Source organism: Pleuronectes platessa, chromosome 1, assembly GCF_947347685.1.
Source record: "Pleuronectes platessa chromosome 1, fPlePla1.1, whole genome shotgun sequence".
Taxonomy (NCBI): Eukaryota; Metazoa; Chordata; class Actinopteri; order Pleuronectiformes; family Pleuronectidae; genus Pleuronectes; species Pleuronectes platessa.
The window spans coordinates 33,420,440-33,443,304 of record NC_070626.1 but is presented as its reverse complement, the minus strand read 5'-3'; the positions used below and the strand labels follow the sequence as shown (position 1 = coordinate 33,443,304).

The 22,865-nt window shown below is 46.2% G+C and overlaps 1 protein-coding gene across 20 annotated transcripts; it reads right to left on the bottom strand.

Annotated features, from left to right (window-relative positions):
* Positions 1 to 672: 672 nt before the first annotated feature.
* Positions 673 to 22,840, bottom strand: ppip5k1a (diphosphoinositol pentakisphosphate kinase 1a). 20 transcript variants are annotated; one of them, XR_008334484.1, is made up of 31 exons: positions 22,697 to 22,840; positions 21,644 to 21,839; positions 20,919 to 21,009; positions 20,730 to 20,815; positions 18,961 to 19,115; positions 18,127 to 18,228; positions 17,635 to 17,796; positions 17,433 to 17,554; positions 17,242 to 17,343; positions 16,649 to 16,735; positions 16,490 to 16,565; positions 16,289 to 16,398; positions 15,725 to 15,810; positions 15,526 to 15,651; positions 15,067 to 15,188; positions 14,409 to 14,591; positions 13,740 to 13,881; positions 13,413 to 13,636; positions 12,833 to 12,960; positions 12,278 to 12,392; positions 12,037 to 12,144; positions 11,591 to 11,719; positions 11,374 to 11,514; positions 10,829 to 10,922; positions 9,433 to 9,558; positions 7,759 to 7,821; positions 2,873 to 3,010; positions 2,682 to 2,795; positions 1,240 to 2,454; positions 1,128 to 1,195; positions 673 to 1,083 (listed from the first exon to the last, which is right to left on the bottom strand). XR_008334484.1 is itself a non-coding variant. In XM_053417698.1 (31 exons), exons 1-31 carry the CDS (start codon positions 22,838 to 22,840, stop codon positions 1,871 to 1,873), a joined length of 4,296 nt encoding a protein of 1,431 aa, XP_053273673.1. In that variant the 3' UTR covers positions 673 to 1,870. The 20 variants fall into 20 exon arrangements, 8 of the variants coding, with proteins under 8 accessions (XP_053273673.1, XP_053273407.1, XP_053273631.1 ...); XR_008334331.1 differs by having other exon boundaries at positions 673 to 1,105; positions 1,152 to 1,195; XR_008334536.1 differs by having other exon boundaries at positions 673 to 1,059; positions 1,152 to 1,195.
* Between the last annotated feature and the right edge of the window lie 25 nt (positions 22,841 to 22,865).

The window sequence follows — 22,865 nt, the reverse complement described above, 5'->3', positions numbered from 1 at the left end:
CTCCTGATTGGCTCTGCTCCAGATGACGTCTCCAGAACAAGATGGCCGCCCCCGCGTCCAGGATGCTTCAGCTTCTGTACAACAGGAAGAGGAAACACGTCTTCTTCACTTCCTCACAGCTGAGGCTCATGGGAATGTTCAGCATGAATCTGCTCCTGAACTAAATGATTTCATTCATCCTCTGGGGAACATGAACCAATTCATCTGGTAGATGTGTGCACTTTGTGTCAGAGGATCACTGAGGTCGATCCTCTGAGAACCATGAATCTCTGGAACAAGATCAATTACATCAATGTTTGTCGATACTTTATCAAAATCTGAAGATTCATTACAGCAGAGCATTGAAACACCTTTCTTCATCTCCTGAGTCCAGAGCCACAGGTCGGATCCACCACCTCCACCTGGAAGCTCTGAACCTGAACCTGGAGATGAGACGTCCTCAGAGGTTCTCCATCAGAGAGAGGAGGAGATGAGACGTGTCACAGTGGAACCATCTCTTTAAGTCACGAGCTTCATGAACCTCAGGATTTATTAAGTTTGAAATATGTTGGTCGGGACAAAGAACCTGGTAAACACTTGTTTTCATCACCAGGATCAGTGATTTCCTTTCTGAGGTGTTTTCAGGTGAACTTTATGAAATCATGGAACAAAAAGCCTGAAGTGAACGACACGTGTGTGGTGTCATGATTTTAATCTGTACACAGACACGTCAGACTCACAGTTGTGTGTTTTACACGTCTGAACATCACAATGTAACATGAACCCACCCCCGCTACATCACTGCTCGCCACAATAAAAGCACTGAATGTAAAATGCACCTCCTGTTTGTTCAGTGATAAAAGGATTTTAGACTTTTGTCCCCACATGAGGCGATTTCACAGAGAATATACACTAGCTATGGTAATATTAAATATCTAATGTGAAGCTATTAAAAATACCAGATATTTCTCTTCAAGCTGCAGTTTCAAAATAAATATCTTCTACATCTTTCTCTACTGATTATATTAAATCTTGGAGGCTTAAGGACTTTGGCAGTAAGCAGTGCACACACACTTTGACCTGGAGAGACACACACACTTTGACCTGGAGACACACACACTTTGACCTGGAGACGCACACACTTTGACCTGGAGAGACACACACACTTTGACCTGGAGACACACACACTTTGACCTGGAGACACACACACTTTGACCTGGAGACGCACACACTTTGACCTGGAGACACACACACTTTGACCTGGAGAGACACACTTGAAACCTCCACACGTTAGTGATGAAGACTCCGGTTCTGATGATGAAGACTCATCCATTGTTTTTTCACTTTTTCCTGTAACAAACACGTAGAACGTTTGTGTTTGTGTGTCTACGATGAGGTGACATCATCACGAGGTGACATCATCACGAGGTGACATCACACATGGTCCCTCTGCTGCAGGTTGGAGAGCTGACAGTTCAAAGCTCCATTAATCAATATATTTATGGTCAATTAAAAACTGATCAGATGTGGAAACGTGGAAAATCGATTTCCTGACATCGGACATTAGCGCCGAGCCGGTGAACAGAGGAAACTCTGGATCCACGTTCATCGGGTGGATGATGAAACAAAATCACAGACACAACTGGGTCAGTTGTTCTGCCCCCTAGTGGCCAGAGAGTGATGACTGCAGCTTTGAGGAGACGGACAGGGACAGACGGACTGAGCCGGGGGATTGGCTCAGTGAAAGGCAACGGACAATATGACATCATCTTATGATTGTCCAACACAGCTGCACAGCTCGGTCAAGCTCGAGGGGGGGGGGGCTGGTTGGATAATGATTGACAACCATGGTGAAGCCAGTAAAGCTACAGACTAAACCAGGTCAGACGCTCTACGGCTCAGCTGGGTGAGTGGCTCCAGCCTCCAGAGGCGTGTCCGGCGGGGGGGGGCTCTCTGGACTGTCCATCCACAACTCCATGGACTCCTGGGTGTCAAAGAACTCGTCCGGGCCCTCAGGGGACTGAGGCGTCTGGGAGCTGGAGCCCGCCTCACTGCTGCTCTCTCTGAGCTCCAGGAGCACCGGCAGAGAGCTGGGGAGGCAGTAGCCCTCCATCCGACCCAGAGCCAGCTCAGCTAGAGCAGAGCAGGCCGGCCTCAGGTCAGGGTCCGATAGTTCCACTGAGGCTGGTCCGTCCTCAGGAGGATCTGACTGGAGACCAGTGGCGTCCTCGTCCTCTGGGGAGTTGTTTGGAGTCAGTGGGACTCCAGCGGGGTGAGACGCTGCAGGTCCAGCTGGGTCCAGGGCCCCCACGGGAGGCGCTGGCTGAGAGGCCATGTTCTGAGACGAGTGGGTTTCCTCGCTGCTCTGAGAGGTCAGGGAGATCTTATCACTGAAGCTGAAGCGTGGGGACGTGTCAGCTGTGGTGGGAGAGGACGGCCCAGCGCTGGACACCGTGCTGGACGGACCGCTGCTGTCTGCACAGACACAAAACAACACACGAGAGAGAACGTGAAGAACAACACAACACATAGAACTGAAGACACAAAGACTTCATTTGCATGAACAGTGTTGTGGGTTCAGCGGGTTCCACGGAGGACAGACAGCAGGGACAGAGACAAAACAGCGAGGACGGCTTTAATGCCATAAACAATCCACAGACGTCTGAAAGACAGCTGAAGAAGGACAACCAGGAGATACTCACACCAAGGAGGTCTGTCCGAGCGGGACCTGAGGGAGATGGAGGAGGACAGGACTCTCTGGGGGATGAACGAGTCCACTGACGGCTGGTTGTGGGTATCGAACATGGCCGACAGAGCTGCAGGGATCAAAGAGAACAATAAGCAGGGAGGATTGTAATGTTTAGAATTGGTAATGTGCCGCTGGGTCTCTCACCTCTGGTGGTCCTGGTGTGCGGGTCCCCGGCTCTCTCACACACTCCGGTGAGGAACTCGTCCACCTGTTTGAGCGACAGGGAGTTGTGCAGTGTCTCCAGAGGATAGATGGAGGGCACCATGGAGCAGCCTTCAAAGCCTGTGGCAGAGGAGACACCACGCCCGCAGGCACATCAGCCCTCAGTGACACCCCCGCTCAGGAAGAGGAGCAGGCAGAACCACTTCAGCTAACACCACTGCACCGCTACCATCCAGAAACTACACCTCAGCACGCCCCCCCCCCCCCCCCCCCCCCCCAGCTGTCAACTCCTGCCGGCCTCAAGGGCTTGTTTCCACGCAGCAAAAAGCAAACACCATGCTCAACGCCAAGACAGCATGACACCATATCAAACAGTAACACATCTGCATGTCCCAAACATCTGGCAGCAGGCCTCACAAACCATGAAGTCCGACCTTCGGCCCCCAGCAGCTTCAAGGTCATCGGTTCATCCCCGTTAGTCCACAACCACGTCACCAGAGCCGTTTAGTCACAAAGCGTCAAACCACAGGCTCACTGATTGAAAAGCTCCACAGACCATGTTTGTTATTTCACAGTCTTCATCTGTCTCCACGAGGACAGACAGGACTCACATGCTGGTTAAGATCAGGACGGACGTTCAAACCAACTCAACAGAAGCTCGTTAGAAAAGCATCTGAATGATGTGGATTAACACGGGGGGGGGGGGGGGGGGGGGGGGGGGACACTGCTCAGTAGATTCACCATCAGTGTGAACGAAGGTGCAAATCATGAAGTGACGAGTTTACTGTCTGAACACGTTTTACATTTTAAATTCACTAAACCTCGGAATTTAATCTTTAGTTTGTTTCTATTCTGTTTTAAACGATGTTAGTTTAATAGTTTTAAGCATCGTCCTGGTAAAATGTCACAGAACTCAAATCTAAACAGAAAATAGTTTTGTTTGTTTGACTTAAAAAAAAGTGTTTAACCATAAAAAGCTGAAACAACGTTTGAAACAATAATTTGAGGATCTGAGATCTGAATCTTATTTATCAGAGGACTTATTATCTTATAATGAAGATTCATCTTCGGCTCTGGGAAATCGTTATTTAGATTTTTAACTGTCAGATGATATTGGAAATACGTTGCATCTTTATTTCATGAGGTTTAAAGATCAACGGTCCTGAAGGAGAAGATACAGAATGAGGAGATGTGTGTGTTTGCAGATTATTGGAGCTGCTGCCGAGGGGGAGGAGTCACAGAGATGCTCACAATCTGCAGAACCACAGACACAGACCAGCATGCAGAACACCAAGCAAAGCACGAGTCAACCAGAGAACTGCCCCAACTGAACCGTGAGCAGCCGGGGGACAGGGCGTGAGGCGGGGGGGGGCGGGGCCAGGGGCTGACCGTAGAGGTACTCTAGGGGCTCCTGGCCGGAGATCAGCCAGTTTCTGAAGAGGCGGAGGTGGTAGGAGCACTGGTGGAGGTGGTGGGCCAGCGCCCCGTCCAGAGAGAGGTGGCGGCTCAAGCTGGGGTCGGTGAAGAAAGGCCTCAATAACTGGGCCACATGGTGCTCCTCAAAGGGCTCTGAGGAAGAAGAGGGAGAGCGAGGAAGGACAGAGCAGTGGAGGAGCAGGAGGAGCAGGAGGAGCAGGAGGAGCAGGAGGAGCAGGAGGAGCAGGAGGAGTGCAAAAGACATGAAACAATAGGATATGAGCCAAGAAGAAGGGAGGAGGGGGAGGAGCGAAGGATGATAGAGAGGAGAGCGAGAGGAAGAGAAACAGCAAAGAGGAGGAGGAGGAAGTGCAGTGTGTGTGTGTGTGTGTGTGTGTGTGTGGTTGTGTGAACAGATTATCTCAGCTGCCAAACAACCAAAGATTTAAAAAAAAGCAGCAAACTCCTCTCAAGCAGTTTCCTGATAAAAAGCATCCAACTCTCCACTGAAGCTCAAACAAGCGGCTGCAGATCAAAGCCTCAAGTTCCTTTGATCTGCAGCATCAACGACTTTAACAGGAAACGATTCAAAGTCCAGGTCAGGAAGAGAACCACAGAGGAGCAAGTGAGGCTCAGGGAGCAGTGAGCAGAGGAACACAGCAGATATGCATAACAGAAGGTATTTATGCATATAGATCCATCTGGTGTCCACATGAACTGTGTGATTGGACCAGGACGTCCTCTGTCCCACTACCGAGCAGCAGCTGGACACAGAGTCAGTGGTCCTACCTGTCGCACTGCACCACAGAGGTGGAGCCACTGCTATGGTGGACGTGTCGTCTTGTGTTCCTGTGGTAAATGATATATGTCACACAAAAGCACAGCCGTGGTGTGTGTGTGTGTGTGTGTGTGTGTGTGTGTGTGTGTGTGTGTGTGTGTGTGTGTGTGTGTGAGAGAGAGAGCTAAATGTATGGTTTTAAAGACGACATGTGATGTGTGTGTTTTCAGCAATTCATTCCTCTGTTGTGTTATAAAGGTTTTCAGTGATAACAGGAGATGAAACCAGAACCAACCAGACAGAAGCTCCAACAGAGCAGTTATCAAATCCAGACCGACAGAAACTTTCACTCACAGCCACAAACAACTCTTCATAATTAACATTTGAGAATTTTGAAATGTTGAAAACACTGAACAAACACATCTGTGCACTGAAGACATCAAACACCATGAGTGTGTTTATGAGTTCAAACAGATCGATGAGGAGATGAACACAGATTGATCCCATCGTCCACAGACCCAGCTCCTGGACTAGAACAAAGAAATCCAGTAGGGCTGGGCGATATGGAAAGAAATCCTATCATGTTTTATATGTATATATCTATATATATATATCAAATCAGCGCCACTGCTCCGAGGCTCATTTCTCCGCTGGTCAACATGTGACTCTGCTCCTCTGATGTTTTCTGATCATCACACTTAGAACCGATCTTATAAAAACCTGCTGATTCATATTTATGTTCCTGGATAAACGGGGAGTCGCTTCTTCTGCAGCAGAGAAGTTAAAACACCGCGTTAGGGTTTGACGTGGACGGGATGAGTTCTGTCCTTCAGGTCTGATGTCGCCATCGAGGAAAAGTGATATTGTGATAATTATAGCTATGGTTCTATCGCCCAGCTCTAAGGTCCAGTTCGACTCATTGATCAGGAGGCTGGTCAGAGGAAACCGGAGAAGGGTTAAACTATCAACAATAAACACAGGAGGTGTAACCAGGTTCCCACCTGAGGCTCAGTCGAGTGGGAAACAGGAAGCATCTGCTTATTGTTATGAATCCTAAATGAGACTTGTAATAAACATTGGTTGTTAAATACAAAAATCATGCAGCTTCTGGTCACAGGGACTAAACGTGAGCGCGTAGAAGCAGAACGAGGTTTTTAATAATTAGAATCTAATAAAGACACGACTGAGTCACTTTCCTCAGATCAGTGATGAAACATCACACTCGGCTGCTTCTCGTCTCCAAACTTATAAACATGAGCTCATTAGTGATCATGGATCATGATAGAATGTTTTCATGTTTTCAAAGTTCTGAAGCATCATCGTGTAGTGGTCCCAGGAAGACGTGAGGGTGAGCTTCATTTCAAATCTGTTAAATCTCCTGATCCTGATTTCACTGGTTCTGTGTCTTTATGAGATTTAAATATTATCTACAACAATAAAAAACTGTTTACGGATTCTGTAAACTGCCACACACAAGTTGAGTCCACTTCACAAAGGTTAAAGTCCCAATAGATCCCTGTTCTGTAGGACACTGAACAGAAGAAGAACAGGTAAACAAACTAGAACCAGGATTCTACTACATCTGGATCTCACTCTGTCCCCAGAGGTTTGAATCAAGTGATTCAGAACAGAGACGACCACCAGCCTCTTTCTACACAATGATCTGAGGGTTTGAACCACATTATGTCCATTAGAGGGTTAAACAATAGAACAAAAGAATAAGTTCTTCTATATTAAAATCATCCGTGAGAATATCTACGTGCCGACACTTCAGTGTAGTTCAGAGTCCTGAGTTGGCTCTTCAACACGTGGTTGTTTGTTTGGTGGAGTTGACAGAATATGGGACCTGTCGTGTTTAGCTGCTTTGATTTGAATCAAATTAATTGAGGCACCTGTTGAGTTTACAACAGGAAAATGAGGTTCAGTCGGTTTTGGTGAACTTTTCATTTTATCTACACAATATTGTAAACAGTGTAAACACACACAGCTGTCTGTCAGAGGTTACATCCCAGGGGCGGAGACTGGGCGTCTCTAATCACTCATCTGTCACATGACCAATCAGGGCAGAGCAGAGAGCCTCTGTGAACCAGGAGCAGAGTGTCCTCACCGGGACGACTGCAGGAGACATTCACACTGAGACACTTTAAATACTGTTTAAAATATTATGGGATGGAACAAATAGAATACAAAGGCAATGTAAGTGTGAAATGGAAAAGAGCAAGAGTGATGGAGTAAATCTGACTATGATCTACTGTATAAAGGCTGGATGAGGTTATTTAATTATATTCATTAATCATCCAGGAGGGAAAAGACACCACGTGAAGACGTAAGACTTTAGAATTGAAATAATTCCCTTGAGATATCTAGTCCTGCTCCTTGTTATTATAAAGCTGTGTGAAGATGGTTATATTTCATGTCTTAGTTGAAGTCACTGACATTCTGTCTCAAAGAGACATTTCACCAGTGACCTGTGGGAACCCTGGTTAGACACAGGATGTCAGGTGGTGTTAGGAGAGTCCGAAGCCAATGGGTCAACAAAAATCAGAGAGATGCAATCAGATGGAAACCTGGTATGCTGGAAGGCCAAGTGGAAAAAACAGGTCCAAAACAAAACTCTGAACACATGCAAGACAAAGGGAGTGAAGTGGAAAGTACTTGAAAGAAGCAGACGTACCATTAGTCGGATACTTTGCAAACGACACAGAAAATCGTTTTACTGCCGGCATAGACAACAACTCTGAGGAAATAAAAAAAAATCTATGAGCCACAGCAACTTGTAGAATCATGTCTTATTATTCCCCTGTTCTGTTCTAATGTGGGTGGAGGTGGGGGGGGAGCTGTGTGACGGATGAAACCTCTTCTGGTGACTTTGAGATCTAATAGAGTTAAAAGTGTTAAAGTGTTAAAGTGTTCACTAGAGCTGGAGAGTGGACACTGACAATGTCCCCTCCGATGTCTCTGCTTCTCTTCCTGAGGACTGAACGTGATCAGCTGAATAACGACTCCAGCTGCAGAGTGGAACAGCTCGGCCTGATCGCACACACAGACATCGATGGGAGAACTGGTGAACAACTGGTGAACAACTGGTGAACAACTGGTGAACTGAAGAGAATATAAAACAAGAGGCCGCCCGGAGCTCAGAGGAGCAACGTGCACGATGCATGGAAACACAAAGCTCCCTTTGATTCTGAGAATGAGGTGAAACAAGATGGAGGACACGTCTGGATGATACCACACTGACACCTACTGGACCACATGACAACACACTTCACACTCAGCAACACAATCATGGCCCAGAACCACTGACTGCGTTTGGATGAGTCGTTAACCTGGAACTCAATATGTGATCAGGTAGATTTTCTTTTCACGTGCACAGTCACAGACGGAGTTTCCAAACAAATCAAATCAAAGTGAAACAAAGAGCGATTAATGAAAATTTAAACTATGAATATCACAAATGTTTGAGAGGCAGCAGACGATGAGAGAACGACTGAACAGACTCATGGATTCAAGAGAACACACGAGCAGATGGTGGTTTGGTGAATGGTCACAAACTGATGAACTGCAGATTCATTCATGCTTTTCAATAAAAATAAATCAAACAACTATTAAACTCTCCAAAAAACAACTGAAAAACCTCCAGACTGACAACCCTGCAGTTAGCCCTGTTTTGATTGGGCAGAGGCACCATGTGACCAGGACGCTACAGGAAACACAACGTGAGCTCAGAGTGGAGGAGCCGATGGGAACCAGTGGGTTGGGAGAAGGAATATACTAAAAATACACAACATATTTCAAAACCGAGTTCAGATTTAAAGACTATAAAATACTATAGTTTTAATAAGTGATACTTATCAGTTCTACTGCCTCTGCTACTGTGATCGACAGCTTCTCATACGAGAGCCCGACAGAGTTCAGGGGCCAACAGATTAATAGATTTATACATTATCTCAAATTTGGCGATGATTCTTAAGATGTTATCAAAGAAATGTAACTGAAGTTTAATATTTTACCATTTAACCACAAACTTTATGATAAATAACTGTAAAACAAAAGAAAACAGAAATATAACTAATTATATGGAACTTGAATTAAGAAAATAGACACTTAGATAAAGTATAAACATGAAATCACATCGTTATTGTTTATTCTGTGAAATAAAGGTTATGATACTCGCTCAGGCTCTACTAAACATATCTGCACATTTCTACTTCATGTGTTCCTCGTTCCCTCACAGCACTTTGCTCAGGAACTACTACAGATCTGTGACATCAGGAGAACATGTCTAGGACACGGATCAGCTGTTGGCCTGTGCAGGTTTGTGAAGGAGCATGTCTCGAACACGTACCGTCTTTGTAGGACAGACTGCCGCTGGAGAATTTTTTGCGGTGTGCACGTGCGTAGTCCTGCAGGTTAGGGGCGCTAGAGGACCCACCTAGGACGGTGGTGCTGAAGAGGCCGGCGCACTGAGAGCCTGCGAGGGGGCGGGGGGGCGGGATTAGTCACTGCTACATTAACATGCTGTTACTCAAAACAACTGGCCAGAGAAAGAGACAGAAGAAGAAAGACACAGGGACAGAGAGACAAAGAGACCATGCAACTCATAGAAACATCTGCTTCACAGGTTTTAAGGTCAATCAAAGGTCAAAGGTCAGGATACGAGGCTCAAAGGAAAAATCCACCCGAAACACTTCCAACACGTCTCCACCTCCACCGGCCTCTGGCTTCAACGTCACTTTGTCCAAACAGAGAAAAGAAGAGAAGCAGAGAAAGAGGACATCTCGTCCAGAGGACATCTCGTCCAGAGGACACTGTCAGTCCAGGAGACTTTCTTCAAGAATGGCACCTCAATGGAAACCGCTGATTCAAGATTAAGGGTTAGGGTTAGGGTTAGCCCTATTGGACTGTAATTTTGATGTTGATGGCCAGGAGGTTGTGTATCAACTGCAGTTTGTCGGTCAGCAGTAACACAAAAACGACTAAAGTTTGGAGGAGGAGCCAGAGAAGAAGAACTCGTGCATTTGAATCAATCTGGATAGAATCAACTTTCTTTAACATTGTTGGATTTTTAGACATTTTGTGAATATCTTAAGAAATGATGCAGAGATGTTTATGAAATAAATTCAGACATATTTAGAGTGTTATCAATTGATCTATGAAAAGGTGAAATTTGGTGCAGATCCAGATGTTTCTGATCTCAGTACATGTAGATGCAGTTCAGGGATCAGCCTCGGCCGAGGTCTGTGAGGTTCTGATCTCACGACAACAAAGTGACACAGAAGTGAAGCCTGGGGCGGATTTTTCTTTCAACAGCCTCAGAGTTCAGAGCCTGAGTGGTTCCATCAGGTGGAGCAGGGAGGATGGAGAGAAGTGTTAATCTGTGACCTGAGTAAAGCTCAACACTTTGATTCTGAGTCCAGTGCAAAGCTTCAGCCTCTGAACAGCGACACAAATATCTACTGAGGGTTTTCATCCCAGTTACAGAAGAAAAGATGTTTGATGTGTTGAGAGCAATGTCCTTGATTCTCATGATTTAAATCACATTAATAAAATGTTACTCAATTCCTATTGTACTCTGAAACTAGTTTTCTTCAAATGATAAGTGAACGCACCACATTCAAATCTTCATGTGGGGAAAGAGTGTTGTGTTTCCCTGGATTGTGCGATCCTGTCGTCTCCACAAACTGCACACATCGCACACTGTCATCTACACACACAGGTGCCAACAGGCCCTGTGATCCTACCTAGTCCACTTTGTTTCATCTCGGGCGACTGACGCGAGCAGAAGGAGAAGAGCCGGTAGCTGCCCACTTTGGAGGAGGATGTTTCCGACAGGACCTGGAGGAACACACACACACACACAGGTCATCAGGGAAGCACCAGTCTGTGCTGCTGGTTTACAGAGTCAAATAATACTTAGAACAAGAGGTCAAATTCACAGGTGATATCATTTGCAGTCTGAGTCGGTGCAGTACTGATCGTGGAGTAAAGCTGTGGTATCGAAGCCCCGCCCACAATTGTGCTGAACCAATCGTGAGTCGGTCTCAGCTGTCATCATGACGCCTCAGCCCATTTTTACATCATCAAATTATTAATTAAAACCAAAAGGATCAGAAACATCAACACTTGTCACATCTGCTAAGAGGAGGTTTATGACCTTTGCTGCACCGGGCCACCAGGGGGCGATCCAGATGACCTGGCTTCACCTGTGGGAGCCGTCATGGCGTCCATCTTTATTAACAGTGTGTTAATGCAGGTCTCATGATGGACAGCGGTCTCTGGACCTCACCTCCATGGATCCGGTCTTGTGGTTCCTTATGAGCGGGGACTTCCTCTGAATGGCGATGGGCTCGGACAGCGGGACAGCTCGGTCCGTCTCGTCCCGGGTCAGGTCCTCCAGGCTGCCGGGGTCCGGCTGCTTCTGGCCGTTCTGAGTGAGCGGAGAGACAGAGAATACACATGCTGCTCTCTGCAGATCTGTGGTGCAGACAGAATGTTGGATCTACCTGCCGGGCTACCTCTGCAGAAGCGGGCCTGAAGCCGAAGCCGGTGGGAGCGTTCTCCTCCTCCTCCACGCCCTTCACCCCCGGGCTGAAGTGGAGCTCCACGTGGAACCGCTCCTCAGAGGTCAGGTCCTGAACCCAGAGCCACAGAACACATAAATAAATAATAAACTAATTCTCCTTAATCCACGGAGCCACCCGGTGACATTTTGAAAAGAAATAAGTCACAACAACGAATTATTAATTTGTGTCCATGAGATAATAACATGTGGAAACGTGATAGGATTCTTGACTGACACATTTCACTAAATCACATGATGTGATGTTAATTATGATTGCTTATTCAAATATATAAACTTCTATAAATACTAGTGTGTACCTAATGAGACAAATGATCATGTTCTAATGGGATGATACAAAGCATGAACCACATGTGGTTACACAACTACCTTATTGTTGTCCTCATACAACATGATGACTAACTGGGTCATATAGTTGAGTTCAGACACAGCACTGAGGTAATCCATGGCACGCTTCCACTGCTGGTCCTTCTCCTCCTGACAGACAGGGGGCGGTAGAGAGGGAGAGAGAGAGAGAGAGAGAGAGAGAGAGAGAGAAGAGAAAGTCAGCCTCCCCCTCCTCAGAGCACCCCCCCCCCCCCCCCTCTAAACAGGACCTTCAGCTACTTACATCCAGCAGGCCACCGTAGCGGAGGATGCTGAGCAGAGAGTGGACGTGACTTTCACTGGTGAAGTACAGACGTGTCCTGACGTGGCGTCCAGGGGACATCACTCCTCGAGAGTACCTGCACACAGGACACTCAGGTCACACTTTCATTTAGCTGAAGCTTGGATCCAGAGACACACGGTTCCTGCTGCTCTAGAAACATCATCTTCTTGACCGAGGTGCGGTCTGAAGAGATGTGTCTTCAGTCTGGAGGAGGATGTGTGGACTTTGTGTCCTGAAGTCCATGTGGAGCTGGTTCCACCGTTCAGGAGCCAGGACAACAAACGGGGGGGGGGGGGAGCAGTGTGAGTGACCTCAGGTTGAAGACCAGCTGCTGGTCTGAGACGCCTCCAGCAGGAACATCTCATGTTCTCACATCCAGAGACCGCTCTCTTCTTCAAACAGGGAAATCAAACTGTAGAGCTGCTCCAGATGTTACTGGACCACTACTACTGCTGAGTGAGTGGTTTACTGCACCTCTGGTACCTGTAGTAAATGTACTGGACTCTTCAGACTCACAGAGGATGTAGTTTGTTGACAGACTCGTCCTCGTGGGTCCTCTGCAGGTCCAGCAGGATCTTCCTGACCAGTGGGAGGCAGTAGGCGTACGCTATGTCCAATTTCTCCCCTTTATTTATGCCATATTCCTAAAAGAAGAAAATACAAGAAAATGAATGGAAAATGCACAACTGGTAATATCTCTGAAAATACTTTGATTCACATCATACGTTGATTGACAAGCTTAAACTAGAACAATTCTCCTCAACCACACGTTTCACTATCACTCAGTGATCGAGCTGAATTATCAAAGAACAAAAACTTCACATGTATCAACACTCAGTCACTTTTATTTTCTCAAGTGTCTTAACGTGGTTATTGGAGCATCTGACTTTGAAAGAAATATAATTTATCTTCAGAGTTTTATGCAGAATTTAAGTACGTAAATTATGACATGTGGTGACTTGTCATTAAACTCATCTCGGATTGTTACAGAAAAATTAAAGTAGACAAAAATGGCCGTAGACTCAAAAAGCTCCCAAGCCTGTTTCTGTGCTGTGGTCCAGTGGAGACACGTGTCCTCTCCGTCCTCCGCTCTCACCTGTGGGATGACGATGTCGGCCAAAGCCCGGGACAGTCGGAACAGCTCCAGCGTGTCCTCCAGGCCCAGGGTGGCGTTGTGGATCACGTCATACTTCACACAGTCATAGATATCTGGGATTTTACTGATGTCGTAGCGGCCGTTCTTCATGCGGAAGTCTCTCTCGAGTTTGGACCAGCGCTGCAGCATCAGCTCCAGTGTCTCACTGTGGTACAGCTGCAGGTCTGAGGAGGTGAAGAAGGATTTGATGCTGCTCGTGCTCAAATATTCAGATCAACTAAACTGTTTCAGAGCCTCACACCTCGACCTCCAGAGGACTTCACTCACCGGCGGACTTGGGGTCCTCCATTCTTTTGCGGATCTGAGAAGTGAGATTCTGAATCAGGGCGTAGACCTGGTCACATGTGAACACCGGGTTCTGGACGATCTTCATCGAGTTCACCAAAGAGGCGCTGCAGTTCGGTGCCAGCTGTCGTGCAACAGGAAAGAGAACAATGACTCAGCTCTTAGACAAATAAGAACACATGAACACCGTCAGACAGATCTGTGTAAGTAACACGAGGAAATATGATTAACCTCTAACACAGTTATATATCATATATAAGATCCTCTCTGCTTCCACCAGGACAGGTTGGTAATCTCCTGAAGAATCACAGACATACGATCAACAGACAAGTAGGTCCCAGGTTCAACGTGTTCAACGTGTCTCTACACATCAGCCTCAAAGTCCAACTCCACTGTGGGACACATTCAGGAAGTGAAGCTACAGAGAAGTAAGAAAACATTAACTAAGCTGTGAAATCAAACTTATCTCTTCTGCAATTCTCTGAGACCTTTGCATTAATGGCTGTTATTGTAAAATTCAGACAACACGACTTTCAGAGTCATCCACACGCTGCCTGGGGGTCGGCCGGGGTCAGAGCGACTCCTGATCACGTGGAGTCCTTCCTGTGTCTGAGAAGCTGCTGCTCATTGGTCAACGTGTTCACTAATCACCCGATCGTAGTCTTCATCGATGAAGACCCGGTCCTTCTGGAGAATGTCGTGGAGCCGGGCCTTGACCCGGTGCTGGCAGCTGCTCAGCGAGTCGCTGTCGTTGTCCAGCAGCCCGTTCATGTTGGCGCTCTTCACCATCTGCACCAGGATGGGGGTCAGCTCCCCCTCCAGCGCCAGCAAACCCTACACACACACACACACACACACACACACACACACACAGACACAGACACACACACACACACACACACACACAGACACACACACAGACACACACACACACACACACACACACACACACACACACACACACACACACACACACACACACACACACACACACACACACACACACACACACACACACACACACACACACACACACACACACAGACACAGACACACACAGACACACACAGTGTACTTTAATCTCTACACAGTTGTTACACACCAACATGTGAGTCATCTTGGAGAAGCTGCTTTCCTTCTCTTCACACTTCATTTCCTCTGCTGATATTTCTGTTTATGTCACTCTTCTCTTTCTCTGGCTTCTCAGTCTAAACAAATATCCATTTGTTAATTTTAATGGAAAATTCAAAAAGATTGAGAGATTTCCTTGAATAGCTCCTTTCTGTTATGATCCTGTGACACTGCACACCTTAGCGAAAGCTGCGGCCGTCATCTGCACGCGTCCTTCATCGGAGGCGTAGATCTTCAGGTCATGTCTGTAGGTGCTGTGCAGACGCAGCAACCCGCAGCCGGGAAATCCAGCGTAGTCTCCTACGAGAACACAGAACCAGCAACATCACAGAATCAACACAGATGAAGCCTGAGACTTCCTAAGACTGGAGACCTGAGGCCTGAGACCTGAGGCCTGAGACCTGAGACCTGAGACCTGAGACCTGAGACCTGAGGCCTGAGACCTAAGGCCTGAGACCTGAGACCTGAGACCTGAGACCTGAGACCTGAGGCCTGAGGCCTGAAGACCCATGAGATGGTTTTCTATTACAAACTGGGCGCTCAGACATTTAATCTTTAAATAAAAAATGTGATAAATGACTATGACAGAATCCCAGAGTTGCTGGTGCAGTGCTGTGAAGGAGGAGCTCAGTCTGACCTTGACCTCCGGGGTACATGCAGCGGAAGGCTCTTCCCAGCTCCTCGGCCTGAACTCGTCCAGCAGGAGTCAGCTCCCCCCCCCACTTCAGCACCAGCAGCAGAGACGGAGCTTCCTTACGCGTGTCTGCAAAACAAACCAGACGAAGCTGCAGAGTCACTTCCCCTCAACATGAAGCTGAGAAGGTGTGTTTCCCTACCTTCCTCCTCACTGGAGGTCTTGGGCTGCCCGTGTGGCAGGTACGTTAACTGCACTTTTCTGTTGATGCCAGAGAAGTGACCGTACCTTGATGGAGACAATAAAACACGTCTGGGATCATTCAAAGCAGGTTATGAATAAACATGGTTGTAATGTTCCTGTGTCAGCTGATTTCTAACATGTAGTTTTACTCATGTAGAAACAGCTGGTGGACACTGGGATGACACCACAGCAGCAGGAGGAGGTTGTGTGTTTTCTGTTCTCACCAGTTACTTCTATTGTGTTTAATGTGGCTGCAACACTTTGACCCTGAAACTCCAGAAGGGTTCTGAGGTCTCAACACTTCAGCCCCCTCAGACTTAGTGGGGAGGAGATAACGAGTGAACTAACTAACTAACTAAGGTTGTGAACCATGTTGTTTTTATCTAAGAAGCCACAGTTAAATCTTATATCTCACACAGACCAACAATCCTTCACGCCTTCATTTCCTCTGGACTCAGTGGTTTGAAAGAAGCTGGCTGAGAGTTTGGGACTAACTGTTAATACAATGACCCAGTTTACTTACATTTCCAGAACAGTCTTCAGCTGCTCCAGTTTGGACTTCTTCTCCTCTATCTCACAGTCAGTGTGTTGTCCTAGTTCTGCTAGCAGCTGCCGTGTGATGTCCAGCACCTCCTGTGGACGTTCAGAGTGCAGACACGTTACACATGTTCACAAACCACACACTCAGTTTGTGTTACAACGGTTCCTTCTTGGACTTAGGTACCTGCAGTTGTTTGGGTTTCTTCAGCTTCAGTTTCCCCGTCTTGTAGCCTCCATATTTATCAAACAGATCGAAGAACCTTGGAAGAATCAAAGGAAAGTTCAACCATCAAAAGGTTCTGATCCGTCCCAGCAGAAGAAGGTGAAACCCAGAGGTACCTACATGGGGTTACGGACTTCCATCTTCATCTTCTGTTTAGGCGTCCTGTCTCCGTGTCGGATGATGGCGATGACACAGCGCAGCTCCATCCTGAGGAGTACAAAGAAAAACTTTATCAAAACAAAAAACATTGACAAAGATGTATGTGATTGTTTATAAGGTGATGTTAACAGATTGGAATATTTTAATAAAGTAAATATAAGAATATTTGAGTGGTAGTTATTGGATGAATATCTTATTTATTTATGATTCAATCACCTGAAATGTACAGAAGTTACTCTCAATCATCAAATAAAAGAAAATCCCAGAAGTTGTTGGGTCTGAAACTTTGAGACCTTGAAAACGATAAAGTCAGTTTACACTCATAAGGAACTGAGGGTGAACTGGACGTGAAGGTCTCAGGTACCTTCACGTCCAGGTAGTGATGAACACCATCAGTCCTTCTGTGATGTCTCCACTCTGACAGGGTGAGCTGCTCAGCTCATTAAAGCAAATTCTAATTAAGAAGAACATGAGGATGGTTACGAGCCGACTACATTAAGTTGAAATATGCTGGTGACACCTCCAGTAGAAGCCTCTCCACCATGATGACTCACATGGTCCCTGAAGTGGTGGGGACGATGGGGATGTCCTCGGCCTCAGTCGGGATGGACCAGGGGATCTGAAACTGAGGAGCCAGCTCACGCATCACAATGTTCCTGGAGCGCAACGAAGACACAGATTAAATCAAACCTGAGTGAAGTCAAGAGAAAACGTTCTAATGCAGAAAGTAGAGTAGAGCTGGTACCCCAGGATCTTGGCACAGTCGTCATAGTACTTCATGGAGTTCTTCACGAAACTGAAGCCGTTGACGTCGCACACATACGAGTGTCCGTTGGCTCTGAGGAGGTCGAAGCCACAGACCGTTTGCTGCGGGGACGAGAGGACACGTTTCGTTCAGATTGAAGCCTGGGACAAACCAGACCACATCACCACCGTGTCCGTCTCACCTTAAACGCCAGGCAGACCTTGCGGGCCACCAGTTTCTCCATGGCTGAGAGCATGACGGGGTAGCGCACCTCCTTGCCTTCGCTGTCTCGCTCCACCTTCCCGTCCAGAGCCGGAGACTTCCGGGCCTCAGCATGAGCGTAGTCCGGTCCCACTGTGTAAACCTGAGGTCGCAGGAAAGACTCATCATCACAGACATCATTGAATTATTCTCATTTAAAGGTTGATCTGACTCAAATGATGAATGTGCCACGGCTCAAAATGACCATGAGACATTTAGAACTACGCTTTTCAACCTGGAGACATTACAGTGGGTATATTTGTGTTGAGGACACTTTGTGTCTTCAGTGTGACGCATGGTTCTGAACACACATCTACATACGCTTAAGAGTTTGTCCCCAACAGGAAGTTACACAACATGTGTGAACCAACCACTTCAAGTCTCATATTCCATCTCAGACACTTCAACAGATTGACAATAATCCACACTCCACCTTGACGTCAGTTCCATCTGTTGGCATGAACTCTTCATAGATGTACGAGCCCGTCTTCCTCACACAGCTCTCCGGTGAGTACACGCTGCTCCGACTCCCAATCTGCACACGTCACAGGGAGAGAAAACCACATCACTCGGAATCTAAGCTGCGTCTGTTTATTGTAATGTTCTTTCTCTGGCACAGCAATAGACTCAGGTACCATTAAAACAGAAGATATGAAGTGGTGCAGTGCCACATAATCCATAATCTAATTTGAATACATGCATTTTACTGCTGAAGAGAAGAAACGCTGCAGTTGTGCCTGTTGACACATCGACACCTTTTATGAGCAGACACACACACAGCAGATAGAAGTATAGAAATAAATACAGGTCAAAGGTTCTTGAGGCAAAATCCATGAACTGGAACTAAAATATATATTATATGATTAACAACAACAAAATGATTCCTATGTAAAACAGGGCAGAGATGTGCAAGATGATTATATAAACTTGTGATGTCGTCCTTTGGTGCTTCTACTGTGGAATACCATCTTGTGGTGGACGTGGATTTGACCTTTGTCGTCTGGTCTAAATCTGAAACAGCACAGAACCATTTCTCTGGGACTGGTACTCACCACCTTCCATCTTCTGGATTCATTTAGGTGTCAACACAACACACGAGGTACAGACACATGGTTTGAGGGAGAAAGGAGACTTGTTGAGATGCAGCTGATTGTGCAGCCCTGTGATTTACAGCTATACATGAACACAATGAGCACTGAGAGGGGTTATTAAGGAAACACTGACAGAACTAAGTTTCATGCTAACGTGCACTGGATGAGAAAACCACCTTTCTGAAGAGACGCTGGCTGCCACCACCAGCAGACGTGGGGTAGTAGATGTAGACGTTGTGGTCCTCGGCACAGACGGGCTTCTCAACGAAAGGCTTCTGGAAGATCTCTCCGTTCACCTCCACGTGGTCCTCTCCTTCCACCAGGTTGCATTCTGAGACACAAGTAGAGGATGGGTTTACCAGGAAGCCCCTTTCCACTTCCAAGGATCATTTATACAGATGACGCTGGAGTGTTTACTGCTCAGGCCGCTGAAGCAGCTCTGCACTCTCAGCCAAGTGAAGAGACATTAAACATCTGATGGTTCATGAGTCCAGGGACTCGCTCCATGTCACTGTGTAACAACAGCAGTTCAATGTCCAACCCAGGGAGGACAGACCCCTGAGGTCTCAAGTGAGACCTCAGGGGCAGGATTACACTTTCGGACTGAAAAGGCCAAACACTGACTCAACACATGGAGAGGTAAGCTATTTGAAATTATTCATGAAGGCCTACACATCATTAAGAAACTGCATTGGCACCAATTACACAGCCTCACAATGAGGCCTACAATGACACAGCCTAGAGCAGGAGACAGTTACCCTCTAAAAACATAACACTTTCCATGCAAGTAACCTACGTTTATAAATTAGAAATGCAACAAAATAGACTAGGTGCCAACAAAACACATATCCTATAAATAACACAAGTGTTAACTGTTAATTACTTTTATTATATTTATGGAAGGCTTGCACATGAAAACATACTTAGGCCAATTAAAAGACGGCCAGGCCAAGTAGGCCACAGAGTCAGTGCCAGAATAAAGTCAACAATCATGTTAAATAAATATCCAATAAAATATAAATATAAAATATAAATATAAATAAATATCCAGTAGGAATCAGTAATACAAAGAGTTTCTTTAAAAAATAGCCAAATATGAGCGATCTAAAAACATTAATTGTCTCAACAACAGATGAGAAACGTTCACTCTGCCAGTCATCACCAGTCCACCCTTTGACCCCCTCCCACCTGTATCACACTGGATCACTGGGGACAGCAGCCTCCTGCAGCTACTGGTCGAAGCCAGACATCTTTTATCTTTCACCAGCTTGTCCACGTCGGGGACAGTTTCTGGACAGAGGCTCTTTTCATGACATCATTCAGATGTCCCTGCCTCGTCTCTTCAGTCCTAACATCAACACTCGTCTTCTCCCTCCACCTCCTCATTCACCCCTGACCCGCCAACAAACCAGCCAATGAGAGCCTGTCATCCCACACAACCCCACAGTCATTGGTCAAGAACTGTCACATGTCCCACCCCGACCTGTTCACTGACCCTCAGGACATCTCAGTACTTATTCAACACAGTGAACTTAGCTAGTACCAACATCTCGATCAGTACTACTGTGATGCTGCAGCTGAGGCAGCAGCAACAGACCAACTGACGGATTCCACCGAAAATTAAAAAGATTAAATATAAAATGTATTCTCCCCTTATCAGCCGTGGGTCAGCTGTGACGTACAGTCGGGCCGGGTCCGGCCCGCGGGTCCTAACCCTAACCCTGGTCTAACCCATCACTGCACAGCACGTCAGGAGGGGACACTTGTCCCTGCCTCACATTTTATACTATATTTGTCCACAAGCTTAAATAAACCAATGCAGTGTTAAACTGAAGGCCTCAGGAGGCGACTGGCTGCAGGGCTGAAACCTTACGTCGAGGAGGTAGAAGAATGTACAAAGATACATGGATGAGAAGGATTTATGTATTATCATTAGCAGACTGACCATCTGGTTTATCTGGGTCACGGTTCAGCACGGCATAGCGTGGCAGGTCGATCCCTTCCTCCTGCAGGATGCGATACACCTCCCTCCTGTTGAGCACATGTCAAATAATAAACATATGAAAACCACAACATGCCTCCCCTCTCCTGTCATGAGTCATTTATGGTATATGAAGTCAGGAGGTCAGATTACCTGTCCTGAATGTAGTACTGCATGTTCAGGTCGTTGATGAGCAGAGGATTTCTAAGTTTGGCGTAGCTCACGGCCTTGTCCAGTGGGAAGCCTGGTCCACATCACATGTCATAATTAAATGAGGTTAAACATAACAACCAACATCTGGAATCAACTCATTGACACTTGAGTTTTGAGAATCATACTGGGATCAGATGGAGGTTCCCACATGAAAGTACAGACTGTGTTTCTGGATGAAGTTCCTCTGAAGAACGACAGACGAGCTCTCAGTAGTTTGAGCACGATCAGAACACGAGGTGTGAATGTAATCAGGTAAATCATCTGAACTATGAATTTTATATGTAAAAACTTTACTGATATATTGGACAAAATGCATATACATTAAAAAAGATTGTCTGTGATTCCTAAGATGTCATTATCAAATCCTTGTGAGAAAAGTAATGTAATTGAGATTCGATATTTTACAGTTTAATCATAAACTTTGATAAAAGTAACTATAAAATAAAAACACAATTATAACCACATATATAGAACTGTAGAAAATAAACAAAATGTCTATGTATAGTATAAATATAAATACATCTCTGCATGGTTTATTGTGTAAAATGAAAGTCTCTGATATGAACCTGTTTACACAGGATATTCAGTTTGACGACTAAGATCAATGCATTTCTTTGATTTTATTAGATATGGTTTGTCTGTCTCAGTGCCTGAGAGCCTGGTACCTTTAGAGTGGAAGGAGATGAGGCAGTCGCACAGAGGCCACTTGTCCACGGACTCGTTGAGGATCACGTCCTCTGGGAAGATGACCACAGTGATGTACTCGAACCTGCACAGCCTCTCCAGGATCTGGGTCATGGGCTTGGACTTGGACTTCTTCATCATGCAGCAGATCCCCACCTCGATCTGTTGCTCCGGAGGCTAAGGAGGGGGGGGGGGAAGGAGACACGTTAAAGATCTGTCTGCAGGTGGAAGAAGGACGAGGGCAGCTTGGTCCCTTCTGTCTTTTCTGAGAGACACAGACAGTAAAGTTTGACTCTGAGAGGACTCATGCACTAGCAAACCAGGGTGGCAGCATCACTGTGTTCTATCTAATGTTGAAACTAGATTTACAGTTATCACAGAAGAGTTAAACAAGAAACCTGAGAACCTGATTGGTCCTGATGACCAAGAACGAACGGATTCTTTAGGATGTTTCTGAGTTCTTAAACCACTAGGTGGCGGTAGTGCTACATTTATGAAGAAGATAACTCAACTAGGAGATGTGAAGAGCCAAATACCCGTTTATCAAATTGCATTATGATGATTATAAAGATGTTGGATTATTACAATCAGATTTTCATAAATAATAAGAAGACACTGATATTTATTTTTGAATAGTATTTGAACTGTCTTAACACCACCGAGGTGACCACCTGCAGAGATCCACCCATATATTTAAATCTATTATAACACACACACATATATATATATATATATATATAAGTGAAACCAACACAATAATGTTGATTGTAGATAAGGAATCTGATCTCGGACCTGCTGCATGTAAACACATTAACCTTGTTTCTCTTTGTAACCCAGTTACAGGGTGAACTGGACTCAATCAACTGGAACCATCTTGTTTATTGTCATCATGATGCACAATGTTAACTGGACCTCTGCTGGTGACTCATCTGAAATGTTATGAATGAGTTTATACCAGAAGCTCTTCCTGCTAGCACCCATAGCTACACAGAGAAGAATAACAGAGGACATGAAGTTTGACAAAGGTCTCCCACCGAGTCTGTGTCTTCGTCGTCCTCATACAGGTCCATGTCTGTCCTCATGCTGTCCTCCAGGGCCTCGCTCTCATCGTCCTCGCAGCCCACGAAGAATCTGGGAGCGCCACGCCGGCTCTCGCCCGGGCTGTTGGGCTCTGACATCACAGTCCCCCGCGGCAGCCCTCAG